At 41.1% G+C, this 20,629-nt stretch overlaps 1 protein-coding gene across 3 annotated transcripts in view; it reads left to right on the top strand.

Moving 5' to 3' along the window:
* Window positions 1-20,629, top strand: part of fgd (faciogenital dysplasia) — a 53,236-nt gene that overhangs the window by 30,891 nt on the left and 1,716 nt on the right. The window contains exons 2-18 of one of the 3 annotated variants that reach the window (XM_034087685.2): window positions 2,518-2,688; window positions 4,560-4,761; window positions 5,068-5,671; window positions 8,877-8,966; window positions 11,776-11,912; window positions 12,856-13,012; window positions 13,237-13,375; window positions 15,115-15,173; window positions 15,673-15,819; window positions 16,028-16,120; window positions 16,220-16,299; window positions 16,820-16,850; window positions 17,475-17,579; window positions 18,279-18,332; window positions 19,274-19,375; window positions 19,479-19,607; window positions 20,435-20,575. In XM_034087685.2, coding sequence (XP_033943576.1) covers window positions 2,518-2,688; window positions 4,560-4,761; window positions 5,068-5,671; window positions 8,877-8,966; window positions 11,776-11,912; window positions 12,856-13,012; window positions 13,237-13,375; window positions 15,115-15,173; window positions 15,673-15,819; window positions 16,028-16,120; window positions 16,220-16,299; window positions 16,820-16,850; window positions 17,475-17,579; window positions 18,279-18,332; window positions 19,274-19,375; window positions 19,479-19,607; window positions 20,435-20,575 — 2,441 coding nt within the window. Of the gene's footprint in view, window positions 1-2,517; window positions 2,689-4,304; window positions 4,445-4,559; window positions 4,762-5,035; window positions 5,672-8,876; window positions 8,967-11,775; window positions 11,913-12,855; window positions 13,013-13,236; window positions 13,376-15,114; window positions 15,174-15,672; window positions 15,820-16,027; window positions 16,121-16,219; window positions 16,300-16,819; window positions 16,851-17,474; window positions 17,580-18,278; window positions 18,333-19,273; window positions 19,376-19,478; window positions 19,608-20,434; window positions 20,576-20,629 lie in introns of those variants that run through there. The other 2 variants (XM_034087686.2, XM_071203746.1) reach the window with 2 other exon arrangements.

Genomic DNA, 20,629 nt, shown 5'->3' on the forward strand with positions numbered 1-20,629 from the left:
GGTGAATCTGTGTGTGTGTGTGTGTGTGTGTGTGTGTGGTATTGTGCTCAACTTGGCTTTGAACTACTTTTTTAGGGTGTGTGTTTGTGTTATGTCTGTCACAAAGGCCTGTCTCAGTTGAACACACGCACAACTGGGGGGGAAGGATTTGTTTTGAAAGTGACCGGGTCGTGTTGAAGATTTTCTTTCGCTCACTTGCTCTTTGGACCTAAGATATGTGAAACTGAACTGTTGGTGGCACGGTAATAAACCTTTTTCTCAGAATATGTGGCACAACTATATACTTTCTTTCTATTCTGTGTATTGTAATCTGAAGTGCCGAGATACGTTTTGATTAGGAACAGTTTAGGGATCATTATAGAGTGATAAATAGTAAATACATGTTATATGCTTGCTCACTTGATGTATTTCACTGTTTTTCCTGGTTACTGTTACCATGACGTGTCCGTTTTATCCTTGGTTTGTGAGATTTTAATTAAGTAAAACTGTGTGTGTCAGCTCCTCTCTTTGCTGCGTCGTCAAGTTCCAGTTTGGTGTTCGGCAGTTTCATATGAGGGCCTGGTTTTACTCTCAGGTTGCCATGGCTACACCGAGTTTCCATAGGTACCAGCCCCTATGCCCCCGTCTATCCGTCGCTGTTTGTTTTTCCCAGGAGCGACCCGAGGAAGTCTTGGGTCAGAGAGTTCCGCAGTAGGCAGTCATTTTGCTTTTCATGCTTTTGCACTTGATCATAGGTCAAGCGATTCCTCTGCTAATACCCTCTGTAAATCAGAGAGGACTCAAGGGTTTGACTCAAATGGCAAGAGGCACACCATATAGCTGTGGCGAGGATGGCCAGAGCATTTGTGAAGAAACACAATTTAGGTTTTTGTACTGTATAGAGCAGTCTGCAAGCCTCATCTTTTCCCCTCGCCTGCTTTTTCCCCGCTGTGGTGCAGCAGAGATGTTGTGGGAGCCTGCAGTGTGCCACATGGGGCAAACAGCGTAACAGGACTCATTACTGACAGATTCTTCTCCTTCCACTGCCTGAAGCACGGCTAAAAAAACACCAAATTAGATGTGCCGGGGCTCTAGTGGGAGCACGGTGCAATCTCAGGGCTGTAATCCAGTTGAGAAAGAGTTGGGATGACGAGAATGAATCCACAAGCCTAAAGGAACAGACATATGTGGCTGTAGTTTACATAGTTATTAACATTATCTACTGAGGGACGTCTCTTGCACAGACACATTCAGATAACAACTTAAACTGCCAAAAATACGTGCCACAATATAAGTATGGTTGTTAACAAAGCTGGATTTCTTTCTCCTCGACTTTGCTTCTTATCATTGTATCTGTCTGTAAAGCTGATATGTCTGTCCTTAATGTGTTTCTATGTCTGGATCTAGGTTTAGTGTCATTATGACCGTACTATAGACTCGAGAGCAATTGTCGTGTTTCGATTGGATACAAAATATAGATAAGACAGTCATCAAGCCTGAAGCTGAAAACAAATTAACCCATGGTTTTACTGATGCTTATTCTTTAACTCACGTTCTAAGTTTAGATGCATTTTAGTGCATAATTGGCACCTCGTTCATCTTTTCTCACCACTTCACTCGTCGTTTCCTCTAACCGGAAGATTTTCTGAGCTCTCTTTATCACAAGTAGACTTACTATAGCGGTTGAGACTAAACAATTGTCTGTGCAGCCAAACCTGATACAGCTTACTTATCTTTGGTATACAGGAAGTCCATTCTGCTATTACTGTAAAACACAAGGTTGAAACACGCTGTTGCACGCAGTGGCATGTTCCTTTTACCAGAAACATGGGCACTGTAGTTGATCTTGAGTTCATCCCTTTGTGCCCTAAATCCTGGCTGTGTGTTACTTTGATGTTGTCTTTACCTCTTTCTTCCCCCAAATGGACACAAAACATGGTTATTGATGTCGAAATAAATGATTTTAGGAGATTGGTTGTGGTCTTTTTACTTCAAACCAATCTGGGTCTTTAATTGTGTCATCTTTTGGTTTTGAAATGAAATACACTCCAGCTTCTTTTGTCAGTAAAGGTCAGACCAATAAAACCAAAATCAGCTTCCAAAAGGACACAATCAGAGTCGGAAATTGGTCTTTGATGTGGCTCACTAACCAAAGTACATTATTCAGCTTTTCTCTCGTTCTCTCTCCCCCACACACAATCTATTTACAGACAGCGTCCAGAGCAGATTAGTCAATCAGATACAGGCCTATCGGAGAGCGTGAGAGAAACCAATAGGCTGCTCAGTGTCTGCTGCCTCAGGCCTGGTGGCAGGATCGATGGCGCAGCATTTCTCTCCTCTCTGGTCCCACTGATCTCTGTCCGAGGGCCACGTCCTCACACTGAGATCAAGGTCATTCACCCAGCGCTATCAAACGAAGCGCACCACTGCATTGCTGTAGCAGGATTACGCCGTTTTTTTGGATACGTGTGTTGCGAGGAATCTCATTATATCGATCAATACCTGATATTGTCTTTCCTTGTGTCTTATTTTCTCCAGACCTTCCTGCCTCCTCTCTGCAGTACCAGTGCGGATCCGGGAACCACCTGTGTTCTCCACGGCTGGTGAAGAAAGGCCCGCCCCCCAGACCATGTCACGACAAACCCGCCATCAAACCCCGGCCCCAGCCCTCCACCTTACCCAGACCGCCAACTGCACAGAAACCTCAAGGTAAAATACTGTGGCAACCCTTTCAAGGCCGGATTTGACATTGTCACTATAACTGAAAAGTGCAGCAAGATGGGCGCCCTGCTATTGAGCCGTCATGTGTTCTGACAAACCCTCTTTTATAACATGGTGCGTGTCAGCTGTCCTCACTCTGTCACTCACACGGCTCAGTAGGTCACCTCTGAAAGAGCGGCTGGTGTAAAGCAGGCCAGTCGCTCCCAAGTGTTGATGTGCGGGCACCATTTTAAGAATGCTAAATATGAATAACATGTGTTGTGTTATGGGAATTACTGAGAAACATTGTAGGAAAATAGGCTACTGACTTGGCCTCAATATTTAAATGGCTCACAACTAATCAAAGTTGGCTGGAGACTGAAAATAAGATAAATATTTTACTATTTACTATCAGTGTTGTGATTCAGGAAAGAATTTTTTTTTTTTTAAATGATATTGTTATGCCCTGAATGTGAGCATCTGCCTTGTCTGTGTTTCTCTTCTCATTGATTTATGTGTTTGTCATTTTGATTTGTCCCACGTGTGTACAATGAGTTATTCCCAGGTTTAGTGATACATCCAAATAGTAATTGTACAATTTTAGCTGCTCACTTAAGATGAGTTACTGCTAGAATAAAAGTGCTTAAACCTATTTAATATTATATCAAAAAGACAGCAAGTAGAAAATACAGTTGACTGAAATGGACTACCAGTGATAATAATGTGCCTAAAGACAAGGAATCTAATTATATATCACATTTTATTCCGCTGGGCAGAAAAACATTATTTCTCAGCACAATTCTAATAATAGTAGTGCACTTTAATAGAAACAGTGTTTCCCACCTGACAGGATGAACGTCCTGAGCGCTTTGTATTCCACCTGTATCTCATCCCGAGAGAGTAATCATTCTGGAAACAGATTTTTTTGGAGGAGTAGGAACTATTATATTATTATTATTATTAATATATATATATATTCCTATATAGTGTCTTTTAAAGGTTGCTGGAAAAACTCATATTTTCATACTAAAATATGATAAACAATGTGAATGCTAAATGATATGACCAAATCACCAAAACATATTTTTAAATGCATCACGTCCTGTCATGTACACATAGTTTACCGTGAGTAGAGAAAAGTTTACTCAACCTTGCTTTTTCTCTGTGACACACACACACACACACACACACACACACACACACACACACACACACACACACACACACACACACACACACACACACACACACACACACACACACACACACACACACACACACACACACACACACACACACACACACACACACACACACACACACACACACACACACACACAGGAAGTGCTCAATTTACCAATGTTAACACATCATCACATCATCACATGTCCTGGTTCCATACCTATGGATTTCAAAGGAGACAATATATGCAAGACAGACAGACGAGACAGTGAAATCGTAAGCCCATAGTATGCAGGCATGCATGAATGCAGTGTGTAATTCTAAAGACGGTGTCATCAACTCTGTCTGTACTTTTTTTTCATCTCACTGGAACCGCGGTGAGTTACACACACGCTCTTCTCAGCATCCTGTTCTGAAATAAGGAAGTTGTCAGAAAGCTGCAGCTCAGTGTTGCTCTCACTCTGCATCGCTCCTACTAGATTCTATGTCGGACTGTACTTTGTTGGATTTGGAGTTATATCTAGTGTTTTTTCTTGTCTTACGTGGAAACAAGCAGGCTTCACACATGGACCCAGCCATGGAGGTTTTCTCACTTGGATTTATACGCGTTACCTGATTTAATTATTTTGCTTGTCAGTAGCCTCATGCTTTTCTCTTTCTCTGCTGTTTTTTCCTCTTCTGGATTTCTCCATCTGTAGTGCCCCCTAAACCTTCGCACCTGCTCGCCCTTGGGCAAGATAAGAAACCTAAGAGGATCCCTCCGCCTCCATCCAGGCCTCTGCCTGCTCCCCCTCCTCCACCTAAACCAAAGCCCAGTCTAACCTCTCCTGGCTCGGGGGCACAGTCACAGAAAGAGGCCCAGAAGGTGGGGCTGCTCATCGAGAGGTTTGAGAATTCAAGGTAAGGCCGGGACATTTAATCAGAAAGCATACTTGCTTTGCCTGTCAGGTTCATATGTTGTTCTGAAATGGTTCGAGTATGTGTCTGGATGTGTATGTCGATGTAAAACAAGAAGTGTCCTTTACGTTAATCTTTCTTTTGGTCTGAATTGATTGTATTGCTTGAGTGTGAAATGTAAAAAAAACACATGTATTCTCATTATATCTCCTGAAGACAAAAGTGTATTGATTTTTCATTTAGCTATGTTTAACGCTGCACATTTTTTTCATTAAAGTAGGTGCAACAGTGTTTGTTTAATTTTCCCAGGGTTCCCATCCTGGGGGTGCTCCCACGGTCCCAGCTGCACCTGTCTCTCAGAATGGACACTGCGTCTGACATCACTTCCTCCTGCGGCCAGGACCCCACGGCGAAGGTCGCAGGAAACCCCCCCTCAGTGGACAAACTTGCACTCGGCACCTCTGAAAGGACTCTTGAGGTGTCTGAACTTTCCCGTCTGGCTTCTGTACACATCGACGGCTCAGATGACGCCCAACTGGACGACTGTGACATCACACACAGCGTTGGTTGCATCGACGACGTGGAGCGGGAGGAAGGGACCTCCCACGAGCTCCTGGACAATCAGGACTCCTCGGAGCAGAACGGGAAGATTCCCAACCGGGACAGCGGCATCGACAGCCCGTCCTGCGCGGCCGAAGGGGAAGTGTTCCCCAACGAGGACGCCATCGACGAGGAGGATCATTACGACAGTGTCACGGAAACGGAGAGTGTGTCCTGCGTTACCCTGGGTAACAAACGAGACTCAACACAGGATGAGGACAGTGACTTGGATGAGGGGAGCAGTGGAGAAATACACTCTTTGACAGACACACAGACTGGGTATCTGACCGAAGCACACTCAGAGGCGCACAAAGTGAGTACCTCGCATGCTTCAGCATCATCAAGTCATAACCATAAACCTGAAAGACCATCATTTAACCCTCAACAGAATACTGTTGCCTTCAGGCAACAAGCCACTTTTTTCGACCTCACACTGGCCCTCTATTTTTTTTTTTTAAATATACACAATGTCACCTGACATGCTGGTGTCCAATAAAATGAGGGAATTATATGGGTGTGGCATTTTGTGTGGGGGTGGAGCAGTCCTTTCTGCAAGCACAGCTGCAGGGGACTCAGGGCCACCACTTGGTAAGATACATTTCACTTTTTAACATATTAGAAATGTACACAACATGGCTCTATGGCATGACTTTTTATTTTGGGAGAAAAAAAATGTTTCACCGTGTGTTTTAGGAGCTTAGGGTCCCTGATATTATATCAATTATAACATGTGACCCCCCTCACCCCTCAACCAGGGGTTGGTTTGATGCCTCAGGGCAACACTGTGCTACGAGGGTATTGAAACACCAAGGAGTTCTACAATTCAGAAGAAATAGAAAAAACAACTCTATATGAATTCAAAAGGTTGTGTGTGTGTGTGTGTGTGTGTGTGTGTGTGTGTGTGTGTGTGTGTGTGTGTGTGTGTGTGTGTGTGTGTGTGTGTGTGTGTGTGTGTGTGTGTGTGTGTGTGTGTGTGTGTGTGTGTGTGGTGTGTGTGTGTGTGTGTGTGTGTGTGTGTGTGTGTGTGTGTGTGTGTGTGTGTGTGTGTGTGTGTGTGTGTGTGTGTGTGTGTGTGTGTGTGTGTGTGTGTGCCTAGCCCTATCTTGACCTTCACTGTCCTCACTGTCAGACGGAATAGCCCTAACAGCCTGATCGTGTCCCTTCTGCCCATAACATGTTTTGGTGTCCATTTCCTGTAAATATCAGTAGATGTAAAAACATTGATTAGGTTTATCATTTTACAGCTGAGCACACTTGTATGATATTGCCTGGAAAACAGTGGTCCAAGTGGCACAGTGTTGCCCTGAGGCAACGAACAAAAAAACATAGTTTTAGCTAATTAATAAATACATAATAAGTCTTTAAACAAACAAATATACTTCTTTATGTATTCATGCACATGCATGTATTTTTATTTTAAAGTCTGAATAAACCTCCCCCCACGCACCTCTGAGGTGGTCATTAATGTCTCCCTCTGACTGCCATCCTCCCGCTGCAGTACACTTTCTGATTTATATTTCATGTTCCTTCAACATTTTCAGGAATTATCGGGGCATGTTTATATTGAGCACATCCTGAAAGCTTAAAAAGCCTCATCTCAGACAGTCAGGCTGCCTTTCATGTAGTGGAAAAAAGTGGCTTGTGTCTATTATTACCTCAGCCTGGGTGAACATTTTCAAAGGATACTTCTGCATGAAATGTTAGACACTTATATAGCCTTGGTTTGCCGGTCACAAGTTACTGACTTGTATCTAAAAGCAGCTCTGCCGTTACATAAAAGGATGAATACCTGCCCAAATGATGTAACATGAGCTTGTGATGACAGCTAGATAAAAGAGTCCAGGGACGGATATCTTCCCGTTGCTGAGCTCAAGTTTCACTTTTCTCTTGTCCTTCACTGACTATTGATTGTCAACAACTTGTACTTCTCCTTCAAATCAAATCAAGTTTTATTTATATAGCACATTTATAAACGATTTTTGGTCGAGCCAAAGTGCTGTAGGCCTACATATAATAAAAATAGCCTACAGTAGAGACACTTTACAGCAAATACAACAGCACAGATTGTTCAGAATATCAGTATGAGAAAAACGACACCCTCTGTCCTTAGACCCTCTTGCATAAGAGTAAAGTCTTAAAATATGCAAAATGATGACAAGAGATGAAACCATCTCAAACGAGAAGAGACTTTAAAGACAAATATAAAATGTGAGAAAGCTGAAACTAGAGGCAGAGTTTTAGTTATCAAGCGTCACATTACCAAAACATTTTTATTTTGGGATTTTGCCGAATAAAACTTGCTCAGTTTTGCTTTTAAAGCTTCAAAACACTTGCAATGCTCACACGAACGTCACACAAACATTTGTCTTCTACCGACCGCCCACAGTCTTTTGGGGAAAGGTATCTCCGCTATCCAGTGCTTCCTGATCCCAGCACTGCGGTGGAGTGTGTGTGTCAGCTATCATGTTGATGGCTTTATAATTACATACGTGTCACAGAGGATGTGGGTTGTCAGTAATGTGTGTACAAGAAGTTAAGATCATTTATGGAACATTTTCAGTTTCTCTGTTGTCATAATAACAACATGTTAAAGTAATATTCTTATACAGCGTGTGTGGAGAGTTTCACCCTGCCATGTATTGTGTTTGTTTAAAAGTGCTTTTACAAGAGTGTGTGTGGGTGTGTGCGAGTGTGTTTGTGGTAGAAAGAAGTTGTGAAACCCACATTGTCGCAATAGGCTAGATGTTTGGTGACCCCGATGCCTGTTCTGTGTCATGCTGGTCATTCGGATGAACTCTATCGGCAGACATCATTCCTAAAGTTTATTCTAACATTAGGTGGATCTTAGCTTCAAGAAATCATAATGACATTGGCAGATCTTCATTTTCACCACCTCGGCTAATAACGTCTCATATCAGTTTCACACGTTCCCACGGCTGAAAAAGCCGAATAGAGTGACTAGAATAGAGCTTTGTGAAAGTCACTTTACCGTATACTGCTCCGGATGCCGCTGACGGTTGCCTCAGTCACAAGCATTAAGGGATAAGGATGTTTTAAATATATATTGTTTTTAAGAATTCCTTTAAAAATAACTCAAAACAAAATGTATAGTAATTCTGCCTGTGTAGCCACTCTTTTTTCTCCATACCATAGAGCTAATATTGTTGATGCTGAATCTTCCTTCATTACAATACAATACAATTGGCCACTTGAGTTGATGCTGGGGCAACCCTACATACACCTGCTGCTGTAGCACCAAATCCATAATTGTTGCAAGCAGGAAAGATGTGTTTTCTTGAGTATAGTGAAACATGCATTGATGTGGAGCTGGGTAGTGTATGTTTGCTTTCTCATTGCCTGCACTTCTTTAAATAAAAAAAAATGGTATTTGCCATCTGCCTTAAACTCTGAATAACTGCAAAGTGTCCTTATTAGTATGAAGGGCATCCTTACATATTATTAAGAATGATTCAGTTGTCATGCCTCAGACCTAATCCTTTCCTGTCTGTTCCCCTCAGTGCTCAGAGACTCAGAGGCTCCTGAACATCGCCAAAGAGCTCCTCCACACTGAAGAGGCCTACGTCAAACGACTCAACCTCCTCGACCAGGTAAGAGTGTGCCTCCGTCTCTATTTCCATTAGCATGGTTGTGTGTTTTGGATGCCTATGGTCCACATTTCAATCTCCTAAATGTGCCAGAGGTCTTAGTGATTTAGATTAGGGTTGAGCTGGATTAAAACTGGCTCTGCGATCCAACCGACAACAACCCCTTCCTCCTGTTGACCGGATTACCCCGAGCAGTGTAATCACAAACGTGTGAGAAACTCCCAGTGTTTTAGTTTATACATGTGCAGCACAAATACAGCTTTGTCACCACCATCTAAGCGTGTGTGTGTCCACTGTGTAAAGCAGCACATGTGTTTATGTGTGTTTCTCTGTCATGCGAAGTACATACAAGTAGTACGTAAATCCTGCAGATTAAAGATCTGTGTTTCCTGACTCTTATCTGAGTTGAAAATGAGAAAGCTCTTTAAAAAAACGGTTCGGTAGATGATTCATGTTTGGTAATACACTGAACAAAAATATAAACGCAACACTTTTGTTTTTACTCCCATTTTTCATGAGATGAACTCAAAGATCTAAAACATTTTCTATATACACAAAATAACCATTTATCTCAAATATTGTTCATAAATCTGAAAAAATCTGTGATAGTGAGCACTTCTCCTTTGCCGAGATAATCCATCCCACCTATAATAATAATCATGCTGTCTAATCAGCATCTTGATATGCCACACGCATATCAAGATGCTGATTAGACAGCATGATTATTGCACAGGTGTGCCTTAGGCTGGCCACAATAAAAGGCCTCTCTGAAACGTGCAGTTTTGCTTTATTGGGGGGGTCTGGGGGGGTCCGAAAACCAGTCAGTATCTGGTGTGAGGGGTAGGGTTAGGGTAATGTTGTGAATCGAGTGGCCCGTGGTGGTGGGGTTATGGTATGGGCAGGCGTATGTTATGGACGACGAACACAGGCCACTCGATTCACAACATTACCCTAACCCTACCCCTCACACCAGATACTGACTGGTTTTTGGACCCCCCAAGACCCCCCCAATAAAGCAAAACTGCACGTTTCAGGGTGGCCTTTTATTGTGGCCAGCCTAAGGCACACCTGTGCAATAATCATGCTGTCTAATCAGCATCTTGATATGCCACACCTGTGAGGTGGGATGGATTATCTCGGCAAAGGAGAAGTGCTCACTATCACAGATTTTTTCAGATTTGTGAACAATATTTGAGATAAATGGTTATTTTGTGGATATAGAAAATGTTTTAGATCTTTGAGTTCATCTCATGAAAAATGGGAGCAAAAACAAAAGTGTTGCGTTTATATTTTTGTTCAGTGTAGTTGCTATTGACTAAGGATTTGCCCATAAATTGTGGTGACAGCCGTTTAAAATAATCTAGTGCTAGTTAACTTCTCTGGAATAGAAGATTATTTTACTTGTTTCATATAATTAAAAGATATTCTGTTAAATATCATTCAAAGCAAAGTAGAGCAAAGAGTATTCACGTTTGAGTAACTAGAAGAAGTATTTTTTTGTTACTTTTGTTACAATAACTTGATTTTATTTAGAGTATCTCTTAAATACTTTCTCCTAGAAACTCATTCATCGTGGTTCAAACCCTGCTTTCCATCTTTTGTACGCTCAAAAGTCATGAGCTCCTTCAGCACTCTGCTCTGTTGGATCTTTTGTTTGACCATCTCTAAATGGATTATTGTATTTTAATTTCCAGCCATTTCTGTGTTCGTTCATGTTCGTGATGAGAATGTACTCGCAGTGGTTAATTCTCCTTCCTCATTGTTCTGTTCATGTGTCACAGAGATGCACGGCTGCCCTATCACAGAACAGATATGGGTTACTTGCTACTGAGGGCAGAAAACCCTCACAGTTAACTTCCTGTTTTTGTCGCAGCGCTTTCACATGACACTGGAATCAATTGGTTCTATCCTTCTCTGTGACTGGCAGGGAAGCAGATGTTGATGGAAGTGATTAGTCAAGCAATGTATCACAAGAATCACGATACATTATTTTGATGTATTGTTATTTATTTCCCACTTACAATTTTGGTAATCAATTAATTGTTTAATGGGTTATCTGGTTATTTATTGTTGCACTACCATAAAGTTGTGGGACTTACAATACAAAATTGAAGAAACCATTTCGTATTCAGTTTCTGTGATGGGTCATGCTCAAACACACTATATCCTACATTTCCCACAATGCAACCCATAGCATCTTCCGTTAGAGCCTACACGTCTGGTTCAGTACACCCTTATGTGTCTATAAGTGCATTTACATTAAATATTTCACATGTCAACAATTCACTTCATAATATATAATTTAAGTATATGTTGCAATGTGTAGTATTTAGTTTTAGAATGGGTATATAGTAAAGCACATCCAATTATGGCCTGAATGTACCCATTTAATGACATTTAAATGCAATTGAGGCTTATCAATTGCAATAAAGAAACATGTTTTAGTTGCAGCCCTAATGCAATGTATCATTAGTGTTTGGCCTTAAATGTCCATGAATGTCAATTAAAAATGTTGCTGTTTTACCAGAAAAACTAATAAAAGCTAAACTCAAAGTGACCACAAGTTTATATATAATGGTGTATCTTGTTTACAGGAGTGTCTCATACATTAGCAGTAAGTCTTAGTTGACTCGTATACATCTGATGGTCACACTTAAGAAGCCAAAGCTAGAGAAAACAAATATGTTTGTGTGGATAAACAGCAACATGCAAACTTCTCCTTCCTTATTTGCATGCCTGTCCCATGAATAGGATCCACATTTTGGTTGTAGAGTGTTTGTATACATACAGTATGTTTTTTACCCTTCTGCAGGTATTTTGCACTAAGCTCACGGAGGCTGGAATCCCTCAGGATGCGATCACAGGGATTTTCTCCAACATCTCCTCCATCTACTGCTTCCATGACAAGTTCCTGCTGCCTGAGCTCAAGACACGCATCACTGGAGAATGGTGAGGAATAAACACCCGGCTGTTCAGCGGCTTTTCAAATAGCTGCAGTGTGACATCATACTAAAGATGGTTTGGCCCCCGTTTGTGGTCCGTTAGGCCGTTGGTGTTGGCTGTGAAACTCAGACAGCTTTTGGCACTGGCAGTGGAGAACTAGAACTAGAAGAACTAGAATTGGAGGATGACACCCTCTTTAATAGTCGCACATACATGTACACAGCACACACAGTGAAATGTGCCCTCTGCATTTAACCCATCCTGGGGGGGTTGACCGTAGCCTTGCTCAAGGGCATATTGTCAGGTTTTCAGTGGTGTCAGGTTGCTTGGTTATGTGATTTTGTGTGTGTCGGAGTTGCAGAATGAACACATTTTTTCTTCACAGTAGGCAGGAAATGTATCCCCAGTGTGTGTTATTGTGCCAACATCAGCCACCCTCGGTAGATAATGACTCCTCTAGAGAGGGCTGGGTGCTGGGAAACACCTGTCACATAATCATTTCCCTTACACTTGTTCTCAAACTCATTAGAATAGGCTGAGGTAGAAAGGCTTAAAAATGGGCACAGACAACCACACAGTAAGTCAGAAAAGTGCAGCTCAGGAAGAAGTTCATAAAAAATAATAATTTGTGGAATTCCCCAATAATGTTCTTGAGAAGATTAGTCTAGTTTGTATCACTCGTCATCATTTGTTTCTTGCTTCTGAAGAATGAAATCAATGCTTTCTGTCTCTTATCTGTGGTAATATAGTAACCCGTGATGACCTTGATATGTTTATCTGTGATTGTGAAATGTCAGGAGAAAAAATGCAATTGAATCAGCTAAAAATGTTTTACATAAACAAATGAACAAGTGATGTACTGTATAATATAATAGCCTTTAGATTACAATATTGTTCTTGTATGAGACAGCTCTGGTTTAACCTGTTTATTTATTTGTGTTTGCTGTAGGGACTCCAACCCTCGTATTGGAGACATCCTCCAGAAACTGGCTCCATTCATGAAGATGTACGGAGAATATGTGAAGAACTTTGACCGAGCCATGGAGCTGGTCAGCACCTGGACACAGCGGTCCTCACAGTTCAAGAGTGTAGTCCACAATATACAGGTAGGTGTCTGTGTTTGACTGTGTTGCCTCCTAACGTGATACCTACTCGCTTTTTGTTAACCCATTACCTGTATACTCTGATAAATAGTTTGAAATCCAGATTTATTTTCTTTTTTCGTTTCTAAATGAGAAGGTACCATCTCATAGCTCCATACTACTAAAACAGTTGTGATATTTTTCACAATTTGTCAGTTCAACTCTTTGTGTTGTGCTTGAAACAACAGAAACAGGATGTGTGTGGGAACCTGACGTTGCAGCACCACATGCTCGAGCCGGTCCAAAGGATTCCTCGCTACGAACTGTTGCTCAAAGACTACCTGAAGAAGCTGCCTGAGGACGCTCTGGACCGGAAAGACGCAGAGAGTGAGACATTAGACTGTTTTTACATGATGCACACACTGCTCTGTGAGAATGATTAACTGCAAGGTGCAGAGAAATCTTACAGCGTAGTTTTCTGTCTTCCCTTCAATTTCTTTTTTACCTCTGCTTCACCTTTGCCAGTGGAATTTGGATTTAATTCAAGCTTTAACTTGTCATTTGGTTTATCGTTATATAATGGGTGCGTGGCTGTCAAAAACCATTGGTTTGTGGTTTGATGCCCTCAGATTATTTATTTTTTGGCTGGAAACAGACAGCAAGGTTTGAAATGCACCGGCCTAAAATGTGCAAAAGCATTACATTTAAATGTTTAAGTGTATCTTTCTTCATTCACCGAGGAATAGGTTGCTATATATCAAACTGAAGAGCTAGTGTCTGAACTTTGTTGAGTGCTGCCATTTAGCCAACATGATTCAATAATAGGAGGTGGCATGAACACAAAAAGGTCAATGAAAAGACCTGAAGCAATGCAGATTCACATTCCAGAAAGCGCAGCTGAGGCGAAGATACGTCAACTTGAGTTGATAATGCGCTAATGAACATGAGTGCTTATCCTGGGTGATATATCTCCGTGACGGACGAGGAGAAGGAGTAGAACATATTGCATCAGGAGTAAAGCTCCTGGTAATCTTAAAAATTATCTGTTTGAACTGAAACGGACACTTTTACCCAGCTGTGAACAGTGGTGCTTAGTGGCCGAACAACACAAACGGCAAAACTACTCCAGGTAAAGATGGATCACTTCATATGTGAACACATCTTGATTAACAATGCTGACCCTCTGTGGATATCGCTCCTTGCGGCTCCATGTTTACACAAACCTTGTTAAGATCTCAGTAGATTAGATTAAGCCTACAAGAGTCATTGTTTCCATGATTTTCATTTTGGAAATTGTAAAGAATTGATCTACATTATATCATTACACACCCAATAACTATAAATCACGTGTTTCAACTGAGCTAGAAATTATGTTCGGTTCCAGAAACTGTCAATCTTAAAACTGCAACTTTCAAATTGTGCTTTTGCACATAGTATTTGTACTGTTGAATTATCACAACAAGAATCAATGTGAAATATATAATAATAATATATCTGTACTTTTGATAAAAGTAGTTCCGCCTGAGTATTGCCTCATTAGGATAACAGGATCCTTTCATCTATCCTGAGGATGATGTCGGGTTGTGTGTAGTTTCACATACTGCCTTCTTGTAGAGACAAATTACACACTGACGTGAAGTGTGTGTCTCTCTTTTTGCCTTCAAATTCCATTTTCCACGATCTGTTGTCCTCCCTGTGTTTCCATTTACCTGAGCATTAACATTCGCCGCACAGTGCAGGGCTTTTCTCTTGTCCACTCCGCGCTGTAAAGCAGTTCATCACTGTTGTTCTTGCCCCATTTCCCCCAGCAGTGTGTCACTTCTGTTTGTGTAGGCCATGATTAAGATGGCTGACTCAGGTGCTCACAAGGCTTTCTGCTGGCTGCAAGCCAACCTGCTGCATGCAGTGTGTTTAATGTTAGGACAGTGATGTTAAGCCTCTGATCCAGTTTCATTTATAATACAGCTCGTGTGACATCTTATTTTTCAGAGAGCAACAAACCCATTACTTATCTGTATACAAGAGTGAGACATTGATTAATGGTACAGTTAGATTTGGTTTTACTCAAACATATGATGTTATTGTTGAATGTATGCTAACATCACATATGTGCATGCTTATTACAGAGGCGCTGGAGCTCATCTCTACTGCAGCGAACCATTCCAATGCAGCAATCAGGAAAATGGTAAGACTTTGAGACTTCACCTCAGTTTCTTTTCTGTTGTCATCTCTTTATTTCACTGTGTCATTGCACTTTATACAAAAACAACTAATGTCTTACTCAATGAAAGAGTTGCTGATGCTGTACTGCGAGTCAGCAACATTGCAAGTGTTCGTCTGGGGGAGTGAACAAGTTGAATTAGTACAGACAGGAAGTTGCCGTTTCCTGCCTCAAGTTTCACAGCTTGCGGAAGCCTGAGTGACTTCTAAACACTCATCCTCTTCATCTATATCCTCTGTCTGGCAATTCTACTCGTATTTCTCACATCCTTGAAACAACTCAAGCAGACAAAGTGTTTTTGAATCAATAAAGATATGTAATACCTGCTTTCCAGCGTTGAAGTCTTGGCTGATAGGAAAATAACCCCCTCTGGTGGAGTTTGGATAATACCTCCACTCTTAAGTGTCTTCTTGCCTTTTCTATTTCTGCAATTCTTCATCCTTCTGTTGCATCGTGTTTTCAGGAGAAAATGCACAAGCTGCTGGAGGTTTACGAAAGGCTTGGAGGAGAAGAGGACATTGTTAACCCGGCAAATGAACTCATCAAAGAAGGTCATATGAAAAAGATGTCAGCCAAAAACGGAACAGCACAAGACAGATACCTCTACTTGGTGAGAGCACTGAAGTGTTACATCTGAAAAGCAATAGGATGTGTTTGTGAACATTTAAGATGAACTTTTATTAATCCCTCATGGGGAAATTATTTCTCTGCATTTGACCCATCCTAGTGTTAGGAGCAGTGTGCTGCCATTTTGAACGGCGCCCGGGGAGCAATGTGTGAACATCTCATCAATTTCAGTTTTTCTGTCTCTGATGTAGTTCAACAATATGGTGCTCTACTGCGTGCCTAAACTCAGACTGATGGGACAGAAGTTCAGTGTCAGGGAGAGGATCGACATCGCTGGCATGGAGGTGCAGTTCTGCTTACTTAAAGTGCTTCTGTTTTCTACTGTGGCCTTTTATTTATCCTGGCGACTACAAATCCAATTTCCTCTGTTGTGTTGACCTCAGGTCCAGGAGAACGTGAAGCAGAACCTTCCTCACACATTCGCCATTATCGGCAAGCAGCGTTCACTGGAGCTGCAAGCCAGGTAAGGTCATAAAGTAACTTCCAGAGACAAAATAAAACACTCTGAAATATTAACAGTTGCTCTTACTATATAGATGCTGTTTATTCCCAAAACCCCAAATATGCAGTATTACATAAATAATTATAATTCAAATATTATGTTAAAATCATATTAATAAGTGAAGTTAACTATATAAATTGTGAAATGATTTAAATAATTAATAAAACGAGTTGTTTTTTATGAACCAGTTTGCTCACTTGGTAGCCATATTTACACATACCATATGACATATTAGCTTGTTAGCTAATTGTAGCTCTTACAAACTAGCTGCTGCTGTAAATAAATAACTTATTTATCTTCTATTACAACAAGATGCTACCTTCTCAAACCAGTGAACTAAACTGGTTTGGGTTTACGATTATGTATATCATTACTCAGCCAGCACTAATTGAGGTTATTATTTGAGTAGTCTAAGCTATTTAATTGTTGCTTTGTGTGGTTTTCATGTTAAAATAATGTAATCTCATGATTTGTTTTACAGGACGGCTGAGGAGAAGGAAGATTGGATTCAGGCAAGGATCACACACATGCTTTCATAGATATAGAAATACAGCCATGCACATTATACCCACAAGGTTTCTATCTCTTATGAACATGCAACAGATTGGTAGTTATTCTTTACTAGAGAATAGAATTAGCAAATATATCCTTCTCACGCTCTTTCAGTTTGGGAATTATATTCTCTGATAAATCCCCTCATTATTGCTCATTTAGCTCATTACAGCAGAGCAAAGCTGATTAAAACATTGTGCCGGAGAGAAGAGGGGGTGGGCGTGTTGCAGGGGAGGTTTTCAAGGTTTTACGCCTGTTTGAGTCTGCGTGTAAGCATGAGAACAACTGAAACCTACATGGGGGGCTGTCAGAAAACGCATGGACAGTGGCATGTAAACTTGAAAGATTTTGGAGATAGTAAAAACATAAATAAAACAAGGTTACATATGATAAAAAAACGTTAAGATCATGCTATAAGTCTTTAATAATAAGCAAACCTTTCCCCTTCGTCTCATATAAAATACAAAGAAAAGAAATGCATTCAAATGGTGATGTGTCTGATTAATAATCTTTCTCTTCCTTTTGTATTCCCCTCACTTTCCTTTCCTCCTCCTCTGGCTCTCTAAATCTCTTCTGACTCTCAGGTGATCCTTGCCACTATCGAACGGCACAAACAAAACAGCGAAACATTCAACAAAGCTTTCAACAGCTCCTTCTCCCGGGAAGATGACCACCCCCCCGAGTCACCGGTCAGTCTCACTCTCCGTAAATCAATGAGTTAATTGATCACTCAATTAGTGGGTCATCCTGTGCAATGACTCAGACGAGACTAGTGCTACGCCAAACACATTTGTCATAGTCTGGTCTTTGTCTTTCTGAACAGCTCTCCCATCTATGGATGTATCATACACACACATCACACACACATAAAGAAGCTCTTTCTTCCATCACTCACACATAGTGTCTGTGAGGCTCCTCTCCCAGAACTCTTCTCTCATGACCTAATAGGGAAAGCCCAAGTCAAAGTGTATACACAACTCTTATGGACCTGCTTGTGACCCACTTTGGGCCTGCTGGGCTGGACGCTTGCCAAATGTAACTTGACACAACACAGAGGAAGTGATTCACAAGGGCGAGACTGGCACCTAGTGGTGGAGATGTTTGACTGCAGGCAAAATCAGCTCGTGCTCAATATTTAGTTATAATGACATTATTATAACTTTTTATTGAATAACTCCTTTTGTCCATACATGTGCTTTGTTCTCCAAAATTCAACAATTATTTTCTACATCATATATCATCAATTGGGCAGATACCATGCTATAATGTAAGCATCTCTATAAACACAACAATAAAAATGAGTTTTATACTTGAAAATAAAGAGCAATAATAAGAAGAACAACAAAAAGAACAGAAAAAATATTGAAATGTTTTTTATTTCTCTGCAGGGTCCCTGGAGCAACACGTCCATTGACTCAGACGGTGAAAGACTGCACGAAAGGGTAAGATATGATATACTGTACTTAAATTACTAACGATTCTTGTGGTTTGCTAATGGGGAACAGGTTTTAATACTTTGTTAGTGCTTAAAACTTAAGTGAATCCACCTTTGTGGTTTAATCATTTGTGTGTACAGACTTTAAAGTGAAACTGAAAGTTTGAAACGGTTACAGTGCATCTGTTCTTTATCAAAGCTAACCCTCCTCTTTAAAGGTGGGGTAGGTAATTTTGAGAAACCGGCTCGAGATACACTTTTAGTTATATTCCATGGAATGCTCTTAACATCCCGATAGCAATGAATATATTAAGTGCTTTGACAAAAAATCCATTAAATAAATGTCATCTGTGGAAGCCGTAGTATTGTAGAAAGCACGACCAATCATTTTAGCCGGCCCGGCTAAAATAACTGGATGGCCTACCTGCCTGTCAGCCTTCCATCGGGGCACAAACTTATCTCGTGCCCTCATTGGTCATGTGCGCGTTCGTGTGTGTTGGAGAGGGGCTCTGTAAGGAAGTGGCAGATTTTTTTCCGGATGTGTATTTTCAAATTTTAGTGCACTCGAGCTGGTTTCTCCAAAATTACCTACCCCACCTTTAATAAAACTATTTGTTAGAGAAATGGGACTTAATACTTGTCCTCATTAACCAGTCTGCTGCAAATGGACATAAAGGGTTTTATGAGGGGTGAATTTCACTCCTCATCACATTATACATTTATAATAATCAATCTGACAGCCTGGGCTGCTGTGGAAACCTCCACCTGACCTCCATTTTAGTTGTCTATATCTGTGTCTTTGTTATAAGAAAGGAGAAATGGAAGACAGGCAGCCAGACTAACAAAGAGTGACGCAGGGCGAGCCGTAGACATTCCTTCAGTTGTTCTAAAACTAAACAGACTGAAGACCTTGACACATGACTCCTGTGTTTTTTTTTGTATTTCCAGAAGAGTTCCAGAAAAAAGGAGAAAGAGAAGCAAACGTGTAAAGGCTGCAACGAGAGCTTCAATTTCACCAAGCGTAAACACCACTGCAAGTCCTGCGGAGCGGTGAGCACAGACGGGACAGAATACATCGGGGAATAAGTGGAACCTCTTTCAGGCAATTAACTGTTAACAATAACGTCTCTCTCCTCTCTCTGTCCTTCTGCAGGCCATCTGTGCAAAGTGTTCAAAGACCTTGGACAACAAAACAAGCCGAGTGTGTCCAGAGTGTTTTGAAGCCAGCCTCAGCCTGGAGACTCTAGGTGTTAGTGAGCAGAAAAAGAAAGCAGCACCTGAGGTGAGACACATATGCTGGACCTGAGAACACAAACGCACTGGAAAATATTTAGAAGCATGTGCATAATGGATTTTAGATTCATGCCAATCCAATCATATCCAGCTCTCCCAGAATACCAAAATTCAATGTCAAACAGACGGCACTGCTGGCAACAAAAAGAGAGAATAGCAGTTAACTTATTCAGTCCATACACTCCCTTTACTGAATACCAAGTCAATGTGTTGTCTGAAATCATTGCACAGACACATAAAAACACCCATTATACCCATGCTTTACTGTGCATGTGAATTTATGAATCAACACAAATGTACATTGAAAGATCCATGTATAAACAAATCCATCTGTATCAGAGTAACACAATAATGAGATTTCAGCTTATCAAGGACTAGTCGTCTCCTCCGACTCCACATTTGTTATGCTTCAAAAGTCTTCTCTAGTTATACTCAAAATCTGAGAACTGTCCTTTAAATATATATTGTTGTGATTGATTCTGTCACGTCTTTCTGGCTGTTGTCTCAATGACAAGATCCCCAAAAAAACAAGTGAGATCACTCACCACATGGGGGCGCTGTAAGCTGCACAAGGAATAGAAAAGGGGCAGCATGAGCTCGAACAACTGTCTATGTTCAAATCTCACTGTGTCCTATATTGTCTTTACGTAATGGTGTACAGCGTTAGATCTGCGCTGTCTGCTGCTCATCACGTTCAAAATCCCAATCAGTCATCTTTGATTTTAAATACACGCCTATTTAAATTAATTAGAAAACAATATTTATTGTTAGTGTTTTATAAACAATATATAACAGTTTTTCCTTATCTTTTTTTAGCGACAGATATCTCTCACAGGGGACAACTGCCTGCTCTGTGGCCACCTTCAGTTGCAGGAAAAAGGGAAGAGCTGGTCCAAAGTGTGGGTGGCTGTCACTAAGGCTGAGCCACTGGTGCTGTACTTACAGAGCAGTGGACAGGTAAGCGTTCAACACACACACACACACACACACACACACACACACACACACACA

Source organism: Pseudochaenichthys georgianus, chromosome 7 (genome assembly GCF_902827115.2).
Source record: "Pseudochaenichthys georgianus chromosome 7, fPseGeo1.2, whole genome shotgun sequence".
Classification (NCBI taxonomy): domain Eukaryota; kingdom Metazoa; phylum Chordata; class Actinopteri; order Perciformes; family Channichthyidae; genus Pseudochaenichthys; species Pseudochaenichthys georgianus.